General features: G+C 49.0%; 2 protein-coding genes across 2 annotated transcripts; both read left to right on the plus strand.

Annotated features, from left to right (window-relative positions):
- Positions 1 to 1,130: 1,130 nt before the first annotated feature.
- On the plus strand, positions 1,131 to 3,684 carry pde6hb (phosphodiesterase 6H, cGMP-specific, cone, gamma, paralog b). Its single transcript, XM_079746810.1, has 3 exons — positions 1,131 to 1,159; positions 3,130 to 3,287; positions 3,388 to 3,684. The coding sequence occupies exons 2-3, from the start codon at positions 3,145 to 3,147 to the stop codon at positions 3,503 to 3,505; spliced, it is 261 nt and encodes an 86-aa protein (XP_079602936.1). The 5' UTR covers positions 1,131 to 1,159; positions 3,130 to 3,144; the 3' UTR covers positions 3,506 to 3,684.
- Positions 3,685 to 6,765: 3,081 nt separating this feature from the next.
- Positions 6,766 to 10,289, plus strand: LOC307082424 (G-protein coupled receptor family C group 5 member D). The gene is made up of 5 exons (XM_079745982.1): positions 6,766 to 6,819; positions 6,946 to 8,172; positions 8,603 to 8,676; positions 9,754 to 9,815; positions 9,969 to 10,289. The coding sequence occupies exons 2-5, from the start codon at positions 7,035 to 7,037 to the stop codon at positions 10,084 to 10,086; spliced, it is 1,392 nt and encodes a 463-aa protein (XP_079602108.1). The 5' UTR covers positions 6,766 to 6,819; positions 6,946 to 7,034; the 3' UTR covers positions 10,087 to 10,289.
- Positions 10,290 to 10,298: the final 9 nt, after the last annotated feature.

Here is a 10,298-nt window from a genome sequence, read left to right on the forward strand (position 1 = left end):
GAGAGGGAGATAGGAGGAGATATAGATAAATAGATGTGGAGAGAGAGATGGAAAGTTGTGTATTGAGATAAAGAGAAAGATAAGGAAGGAGGGAGAGTGAGGTAAAGAGATATAGGAAGATGTAGAGAGAGGAAGTAAAGGAGAAAAAGGCGGGCCTTGTTCTATGCATAAAGGCACTCGAAGCACATGCCTAGGGCCTCCTTGTCTCCAGGGTGTCCAGACTGAAGGGAAAGAACATCAACTGCCTTTGTTAAATAATGTTTAACATGTGTTTTCTTTATGATAAATAAATATTAAAATCGAAACCTAAACTTTATTTTAATTATTTACACATTTACTCTTTTCAAACACAAACATTACATACAATGTGTCGTAAAAAGAATTCCGGTTCAGTGGAGCCAATTCTCCTATGTTAGCAGCAGCAACGTAAAGGCTAACTTTAGCATCTTTCCTGTACGCTTTTGGGGGCAGCGGATCCCCTAAAAGGAAAATGAGGGATAGAAAGAAAAGGACAGAGAGGGGCTTCACACTGGGGCTTCGCAACTGCAAGACCCTCCACTGGTCTCGTAGGAGGGCAGAGGATCTGCATCTGAAGACTCAACTCTGACAGATACCGAAGATGATTCCCCTGCAATGACTGAATCACTAAATTACTGAGCATAATAATCATAAAATCGTGGCAATTATTTTATTAAATTAGTTTAGTTTCCAGTTAAGTTTCCTATCCGGCTATGGATGAAGGTAGAGAGAGGTGGCTAGATAGAGAGAGAGGAGAGAGAGAGAGAGAGCGAGAGAGAGCGAGAGAGATAGACAGAGGGAGAGAGAGGTGGCTAGATAGAGAGATGAGAGAGAGAGAGAAAGAGGGAGAGAGATAGAGAAAGAGGGAGAGAGAGGTAGATAGAGATAGAGATAGGTAGAAAAAGAGAGTGCTAGAAAGATCAATAGGTAGAGAGAGGTAGAGACAGCGAGAGAGAGAGGGGGGGGAGAGAGACAGAGACAAAGCCTGGCTTGAGTTGACATTTCCAGACCATCTGGGTGACAGAGACTGGTGAGGGGGCGGGGTTAGGGGAGGGTATTTAATCCCCACACAGAGCAGCCGTCATCAGACAGAAGCTACGCCACCAAAGGACACACTACATTCAACACACACCTGCGCCAGGTGAGCCGCCTGCACCGACACAACCACTAACCAACCCTGTCCATCTAACCAACACTAACCATGGCCTAAGTCCTTCTTTTTGGTCATTTAACAGCCACAAGGGACAATATTTCTACAGCATAAATATGTCGAGCAACATCGGGAAAGGGAATGTAAAGATATCATTGACAGGACATGTACAGAAGAACCAATTGGATGTATCGTGACGACTGAAGTGGAATCTAATCTAGTCTGCGTGTGGTTCTCCACGGTCGCTACAAACTTCTGGTTCCTAAAAGGATCAGTATCTTTAACCATTCGTATTTTGGTAGAACACAGGATTTATGGTAGAAAAATCATTTAACTAAATATCCCTTACAATAACTGAGGGTCAGATTTTGCTGAGGATGATGAGGCGATGACAGAACTGGTAAAATACAGAAGGATATGGATCAAAGGGCTAACTCAAGGTAGATCACATAGATTTGAGTTTTATTTTTATCTCTGGTGATGGATTTTGCTCAAGCTTTCTGATTGGATGACTGTGTAGGTGTTGCTCCCTTTCTGTGGTACTGTTGGGATGGGGTTTGGTAGGGATGCGACAGCTGGTAGTCTTGTTAGTGATTTGACAGGTGTGGGTTGTTAGTCATGTGACAGGTGGGTCTAGTGACTTATGCGAAAGGTGTGTCTTGTTTGGGATGCCACAGGTGTGTCTCGTTAGTGATGCCATACGACAGGTGTGCCTTGTTAGTGATGCGACAGGTGTGTCTGATGCACCAGGTGTGTCTCGTTAGTGATGTGCAGGTGTTTCTTGTTGGTGATGCGACAGGTGTGTCTCGTTAGTGATGCAAAAGGTGTATCTCGTTAGTGATGTGACAGGTGTGTCTCAGTATTGATGTGCAGGTGTGCATTTTTAGTGATGCAGATCAAATAAGCCCAGCAACAGATGGTCAACAGCTTGCTGCTCATCCCATGGCCGTGACCTTAGTGATAAGCTTATTGTAAATGATGTGTGGGAGAGAAAGAGAGAGAGAGAGATTGAGAGAAAGAGAGAGGTAGGGGAGGTAGGGGACATTCAATACATTAAAGGTGTTGGACAATAAGTGGTAATTTTTTGCCAATGACAAATATGCATGAGTAGCATAAGGAGATGTCCCTGTGAGTGTTCAATCTTTAATACATGAACGATTACATTATCAACTTATCCTGTCCTGATTCCTAACAGGATTACCTTCCAATACCCTAGGAGGCTTTCCGGAGAAAGGGAGGGAGGCTGAGTGATACAGCGATAGGAGAGCAGGGAACGGGTAGAGGGATGGAGTGGATGGCAGATCTATTTTAGGGCACTGTCGCTTAAAGACATGAAGATGAGGTGTGATTGACAGCTGATCTGTTGAACTTTCTGAGCAGCACTAAGAAGATTGACAGAGCAAAGGACTTGAGAACCTTGTGACACCTAAAGCTCGAAGTAAGGCTGTAGGTCTGCCATGACTGCTGGCATTTATAGTTCTAATGACATCTTGCTAAACGTTGTCCTCCTAAAATCCTTCAAATAATATTCCTTAAACCCAGGTGACTGCTCCTCCACTGGAGATGAACATGGGCTGTTTTGGTGATCCGGGCATGAGTCAGTAGAGCAGCTTCCCAGAGAGGCAAAGTGGCCTTGCAGCCCTTTCGGAAGGGCATTTATCTGATTGGGGATTTGAGTCAGATTAGTCGTAATCTCTCAATGTTAAATCCAATCTGCATCATTCTCCCTGATCAGCCTCAGGCGGTGGCGGGATTAAGAGAGAGATTGACAGAGATGGCAAGTGAGCAAGAGTCCCAGGACAAAACCCATACAAACCATTCCAGAAGGGTCACTTTAATAGAACAATGCTCCTTAGTAGTAGAGTATGTTTAACAGGGACGTTACTGGAGTGACTAGGCACTGGTAATCATTTGATCAGACAGGCTAGGAGCACATTTTGATTGGTCGGTTTCTCTTGCAGAGACGCGCAGCAGAGATGAACGCGGCACCCCCTGCAGGAAGTGCCCTGGCCACCAACACCACAACGGGCCCAACCACCCCCAAGAAGGGACCCCCCAAGTTCAAACAGAGGCAGGCCAGGACCTTCAAGAGTAAGGCCCCCAAGCCTGGACAGAAAGGGTGAGACCCCCCCCCCCCAGCCAACCCCCCTATCCAAGACACACACACATAGACACACGCACACCCAGAACTGTGCTGAACTGCTGTGTGTGTTCTGCAGGTTTGGTGACGACATCCCAGGCATGGAGGGTCTCGGAACAGACATCACGGTGGTCTGCCCCTGGGAAGCCTTCGGTGACATGGAGCTCAGCGACTTGGCCAAATACGGCATCATCTAACCCCGATGATGCTCCCCACGATCTCACCCCGATGCTAAACATCCCACCCAGATGCGCACAGCATCTAACCCTGCTGACCCTGACCATCCAACCTGGATGGCCAGGGTCTGACCCTGATGTCCACCATCATCCAACCCCGATGCTGCCCTCCTCCTCCCCCTCCTGCAGCCTCCACATCCTACTCCTCTCCACTACTCTCCCCCCTCTCTTGTACTCACTCTCTAGTTTCTCTCCTCTGCCCTCCCTCACCCCCTCTCCTCTCCCGTTCCCCCCAAACCCTCTCAACCCCCCCCCCATACCCCTATCTACATCCCTTTCATCCCCTCTCCAGCAGGGCTCCATAAGGCTGCCCCCTGCTGGTGAACTCCTTCTTCCGACTACCTCCTGGTTTCCTCTGCCATTTGGCAGAGGTAGTGTGAGAGAGTGATCGCTTTTATATTTATATTTATATATATATATATACATATGATTATTTTATATTGTCATTATAACATAAGACGCGTCACACTATATTGTATATATTTCAAAGGATACAACGAGGAAAAAAACGAACCGTTATCAACCTGTGACCCGACCTTCGACCCCTGACCCCCTGCTCCTTCCTCCTTCATACCGCTCTCCCGCTCTATGACGCAAGCTAGACACTAATAGTGACTAGCTCGTATTTTCTTCTAGCTGTCTAAGAAAAAGTGTAAATATGACTTTGTTTTGGTGTGAAAACGGTGACGTTCACGCCTACCTTTTATACGGTGCTCCCATGGGTCCTAGTGCGCATTGTGTATTCTGCTCCGTGAAGTCACAATAACAGGAGGAGCGCAGCGCGTGATATGACTGGGGCCGTGCATTGATCACCAAGGTGGAGGAAAGCATCCACCCCCTGCCCCCCCGCAATGGAGCAACAAACAACCCTGTATTGAGTAGCTCTACCTGTACAGATTCACTTGCAGAATGTTCCCCGACTGGCTTTCAACTGCTTTGTCTCTAGCTGCAATAAAAAGGGTATATTTTCAGTACTTTCTGTATTCTCAGACAATTTGTTTGCGTCGTAACTTCTGATGACATATCAAGTGGGATGGCCACATTAGAGATTTACATGATTAAAAATAATCACCCTTTATGGTGATGCAGTCAAGTCAAACGAATTTACAGCATGCAAGTCACGTCTGGTTACTTGGATGCTGTTCAACTAATTATTGGTCACAGTTGGGGAGCAATAATTAGTTTGTTCTATAATAGCATTTGGCTTGTAATATCTGTTGTGGGTTTCTTTTCAAACACATAATTAAGACAGCACCAAACGTATTTTAACCCCAGACGTGATGCCAGGGTCTGCTGGGGTTCGAACTCCCCTAGTCTCATAAAATACTTAGAACGACTTATATATTACTATAATACTACTGACTGAAAAAAAACACAGTATGTCAAATATATATAACGAAATTCCAACTCAGACAACCACTTCAAGTGCATCAATGACCTCATCAAACATTGCTCAATATTTCAACCCTCCCTTCTGCCAAATAAGACTTGCTGTCATGGAGATCTTTGTCAAATAAAGACAAATCCACACCCAGTGTGGATGTCATCGGTGTAACCTGAGCCATACCAAATCCAGCGTCCAAAGTTACGAAACATCACAACCACACCACACTTTCCAACCTAAAGAAAAACGTCCTCATCTTTCAACACAGACCAAAGACTTTAAAAAAATGAAAAGTTAAACGTTATTTCACACGCAATGCTCCCTGCTGAACCAGCCAACACTCCCATCATAGATATGAGAGACATTAAAGAAGTGAAGAGCAAGCCTAGCTGGGTTTAGCTAGTCAGTGTGCACCATAACTGCCTTCAATAACAACCAGATGAAGGACCACACCCACCAGGCCCTACCTATACCTGTACAGACTTGAAGTGAGATGCTGTGTGGAGACTTGTCCTGGGCACTTTCCCTGCCTCCCCCTCAGCACTGTTTACAGGCTGTTGCTGGTAACTGTTGCGACGAGAACACTCACTGGCTTGGAAGCACTGCAATTCAACTACATATTCACATGACACTATTAAGAGTCATGCAATAAAGTTACGAGAAGAGGACTTAAGTGTGTCTGTGTGTGGGTGTGTCTGTGTGTGATACTTCAAATGTAAGAGCCCCACCTACTATTCCCCAGGAGACGCCTGATGCTTGCGTGTTGATGTATTTCTAGGAGAGGTCCAAAGAAAAAAAATCTGTTCTCTGGCCTCAACTCTCATTGGCCCCCAGGGTTCCTTCCTCTTACCTGTGTGTCTGCGTGGTGTGTGTGTGTGTGTGTGTGTGTGTGTGTGTGTGTGTGTGTGTGTGTGTGTGTGCGTGTGTGTGTGTGTGTGTATGTGTGTGTGTGTGTATGTGTGTGTGTGTGTGTGTGTGTGTGTCAGTTGTACAGGAACATCCTCTGGTGAGGTGAGCTTGGAGATTCAACGCTCCTCAGAGACATACAAACTTCGTCTAACGCCCCGAGCAGCTGAGTTCCAACAGCAGGGTAGGATAACTTTAATGCACTCTATACGCCAATATGGGCTCTTTTGATCTGGGGGTGGGAGATGTTCCCTATGATGTTTGCCTCGAGACCAGCTGATGGCAGTGGATGTTGGGAGCAGCGGTTGAATCCTGAACAGCGTTCGCCCTTTTGAATTTCATGTCCTTTAATGTTGGGAATCTTACGAAGCATATATGAATGTATGCATGAGCTGTTCTGTATCGTAAGTAACTGGACGGGGGGGAGATGGTTTGAGCAGTCGTTTCATCTTGAAGACCTTGAAGATCTTGAAGACATTTGAGGGAGTTTTGAGTTGTTTGAGCCCCCTCTGCTGTGATTCAAATATTCAGAGTTCATCTATCAAATGGTTCACTACAAAAAGGTATGTTTTATCCTAATGCAACATCTTAGTGCTAGGCTAGGCTGAGAGCAGGGCTAAGATTAGTGCCAGGCTAGTGCAAGGGCTCTGTGTGACCGGCAGGAAGGGAAAATCGGCTATCAGAAACCGACATCACAGGATACTCAGCTTCATTGTTCTGCAATATTCAAATAAACCTTGCACCCTTAATTTGCCTTTGCTCTGTAACTGTCTCCCCCTTCCTCTCCACCTCTTTCAGCCGATGCAAGTTAGTTTTTCTTGCATCGGAGTCAGTTATCTCTCATAGCTCTCTCCCTTGTTCTGGCATGTCTCAGGCCTCACCCAACCCTCTCTCTTGCTCCATTATTCTTCATAATAAGGCGCTGGGCTTGGACCTCAGGCGGTCTTAAGGCGTTACGTTGGTCTTCACCATGTCAGACATCATGGTGAGACTGATGCAGTCAGGGCATTGTCGTGACAACCACGTCAATGTTTCGCTGTGACAACATACGGTGACCTTTGCTCTTTGACCTTCATGGAAAATATTGTGACCAATGTGTCTCGTCTTTCAGGATTTACAGACCAGAGACTCCTGGACCAGAGAGTCCAGGACACATACCGCAGAAGGACCTTTAACCCCGCAGGGGACAGCCCAAACAGCATGATATTTTCATCTTGGAAGCCCCCATCCCCTCTACTCCTCCTCCTCTTCCTCTTCCTGAGCCAGTGGAAAGAGATATCCAACAGCACCACCTCAAACCCTCCCACCGCCATCGCCTCAAACAGCTCCCCCTTGCCCCCTGACACCATCGTTATAAACGCCACCTTTGAGGAGGCGGTGTGGGGCTGCGGGGCGGGGCTCGACCCGGCCTACCGCTACCTGTGCGACCGCCATGCGGTGTGGGGCGTGGTCCTGGAGGCCCTGGCCTCTCTGGGCTTCCTGCTGAGCGCCGGCCTCCTGCTGGGCCTGCTCCTCCGGGCGCTGTGCACCTGCCGCCGCCGCAGCAAGGGCAGTGGCCTGGGCGGCATGCTGGCATCCATGACCCTCTTCCTGATCGCCACCGCCGGCCTCTTCGCCCTCACCTTCGCCTTCATTGTCCGCCTCGGGCCCCAGACCTGCCCCGTGCGGCTCTTCCTGTTCGGGGTGCTGTTCGCCCTGGCGCTCGGCTGCCTGCTGGCCCGCGCCATGGCCCTGCTGGGCTTCGCGGTGGCCCGGGGCTGGGGGGAGCCGGCGTTGGCCCTGGGGCTCTTCACGGTGCAGGTGGTGATCGGGGCGGAGTGGCTCCTGGTGGTGCTGGTCAGGGACGGGTTGCCCTGCGAGTTCACCCAGGAGGAGTTTGCGATGCTGCAGATCTACGTGCTGTGTCTCCTGGCCGTGGCGCTGCTGCTGTCGCTCCACGCCGTCTGCCGCTCGTGCCGTTCCTACGGTTACACGGGCGGGAACGGCCGCTGGCAAGGCCGGAACGAGGCGGCCATGCTGTTCCTCACCGTGCTGCTCTCTGCCGCCATCTGGGTGGTGTGGATCGTCATGATGACCTGGGGGAACGGCAGGATAGGCCGGCGGCCGCGGTGGGACGACCCGGTGCTGAGCGTGGTGTTGGTGGCCAACGGCGGGGTGTTTCTGCTGGGCCATGGGCTGACCCGGGTCACCCTGTTCTGCCAGGAGGAGGCTCAGGCCAAGGAGGGGCCCCTGAGCTTCGCTGGCTGGACTAGCCCCCACGCGGAGATCCCTGGGCTGAGCAGCGTGAAGGAAGGCCAGGAGAATGGCAGCTTTGAGAACGACGTCGGCACTGGGAAAGGTGAGGGTGAGGATCACCTTCACTCCCCTTTGGACATACACCAGTCTGAGAGCGGATGGTAGAGGGGTCTTACTTTGTACACTAAATAACGTGCCTCAAGATGGGATGGAATTGTATCCATCACAGACGGGAGTCTGTGATGGATACAATTCCATCCCATCTTGACGCACGTTGTCCAGACGAGTCCATGCAGCTTCAGTCGTACAAGATGCTTGAATTGTGTCTTTCTTTTCCCACTCCTGCACGCATCAAACTAGTGACTCAACCAAACGAGGCCTGGAGGCGTTTCACGGTGCTTGATAAAAACCTGTCCAGCTTAACCTTAAAATGGATGCCAGAGCCAGTCTCCGTATGAGTCAGGCTGCCGTCTCGGAGGATCAGGGAACAGGGAATAATAAGCGAACCGCTTTGTGTGTCCTCCACCCTCCAGGGAGGAGACCAGGGAGGGGAGCGGCGAGGGAGCCGACGTTGAAGTCCCCATACGAGTCTGGCTTCTCCATGTCGGTGAGTCTCAAGCACTTAAGGCTCAGTTATGGCTCCACGTCGACGCAAGGCAATGACCACCATGCAGACATTTCGACGCAGTCGTGGACCTGGTTTGGTTCTGCGTCGGGTCTAGCGAGCGAACCAATCTGCTTTGACGCCTCGACGCAAGGTTAACATTTTTGGGAGGCGCACGTCAGGCCCTTGCGGTAATGGGTCCGTAAACCCCCTTGCGTTGCGTCGACGTGGAACCATAACTAAGCCTTAGGCGCAAGTCTTAATTCACTGTTTAGGCCTGTTCGACGTCTGGCCAAGTCATACTGAGAGGTTCATCAAAACATTTTGCACTAGTGTGGGAGTAGCAGAATATCTAGTATACCTTCAGCAAGATGCCTGAACCCTAGCTACTGTATTGACTGTCCATCCCCTACCTGCTTCTTAATGACCTGTGTCTGTATTCACTGACTAACACCTACCTGCTACTTATGACCTGTGTCTGTATACACTGCCCAACCCCTTCCTGCTACTTATGACCTGTGTCTGTATACACTGCCCAACCCCTTCCTGCTACTTATGACCTGTGTCTGTATACACTGCCCAACCCCTTCCTGCTACTTATGACCTGTGTCTGTATACACTGCCCAACCCCTTTCTGCTACTTATGACCTGTGTCTGTATACACTGCCCAACCCCTTCCTGCTAATTATGACCTGTGTCTGTATACACTGCCCAACCCCTTCCTGCTACTTATGACCTGTGTCTGTATACACTGCCCAACCCCTTCCTGCTACTTATGACCTGTGTCTGTATAAACTGCCCAACCCCTTCCTGCTACTTATGACCTGTGTCTGTATACACGGCCCAACCCCTTCCTGCTACTTAACGAGCTGTGTCTGTATTTACTGCCCAATCCCTTCCTGCAACATAATGACCTGTGTCTGTATTCACTGCCCAACCCCTTCTTTCCACTTGATGACCCACCCCCTTATTCACTGTCATAACAACACATACCTCCTCCTTAACCTGTATTTGTGCTGTCTAGCCCCTACCTGCTCATGGGTGATAGTACGGGTAACAGGTCTCACTTCTGTGTTTCAGGAAATAGATCCGGAGAGAGACTACACCATCCCTCGACCTCAGACCACCAACACCAGCCAGCCGTATGACCAGTATTACACACATAGCTTCAACAACTAAGGCTGACTTTGTCTCTGTCTCTCTCTCACGCCCTCTTTCTCTCTCCCTCCCTCACACTCTCTCTCTCTCTCTCTGCTGCTCTCATCACTCTACATATATATATTTATTCCCAACAGACTTTTAATTCAAACTCACAATCTGGATGTTTTGGGGGATGGGGCTTCATTGGATGAAAACGAACTCCAGATGAAACTGCTGTCAACCGGTGGGACGAGTGGAGAAAACGGACGATGAAAGGAGAGAGAAAACCGAAGAAAGGAGACGTTGACACAGACTGTCACAGAGGAAGAGGAGACTACTCATGTACATATTTATATTCTCGACCTGTTACAATGCTGGCATGTACAATGCAAACATTCTACACTCTGAAAGTATTTGAAATCCTCTTTAATAAAAGTGCGATGCCTTTCCCTATGGTACGCATCATTGGACTTACACGAAGCTCT

The sequence above is a fragment of the Pollachius pollachius genome (assembly GCF_949987615.1).
Source record: "Pollachius pollachius genome assembly, chromosome: 11".
In the NCBI taxonomy this organism is placed as follows: Eukaryota; Metazoa; Chordata; class Actinopteri; order Gadiformes; family Gadidae; genus Pollachius; species Pollachius pollachius.

Bases quoted from the DNA above. Each gene is read 5' to 3' on its own strand.
- pde6hb (XM_079746810.1), top strand. From the start codon at position 3,145: ATGAACGCGGCACCCCCTGCAGGAAGTGCCCTGGCCACCAACACCACA. The intron at 3,288-3,387 runs GTGAGACCCCCC...TGTGTTCTGCAG, and splicing joins CCCAAGCCTGGACAGAAAGG to GTTTGGTGACGACATCCCAG.
- LOC307082424 (XM_079745982.1), top strand. From the start codon at position 7,035: ATGATATTTTCATCTTGGAAGCCCCCATCCCCTCTACTCCTCCTCCTC. The intron at 8,677-9,753 runs GTGAGTCTCAAG...TCTGTGTTTCAG, and splicing joins AGTCTGGCTTCTCCATGTCG to GAAATAGATCCGGAGAGAGA. The intron at 9,816-9,968 runs GTATGACCAGTA...TATTCCCAACAG, and splicing joins ACCACCAACACCAGCCAGCC to ACTTTTAATTCAAACTCACA.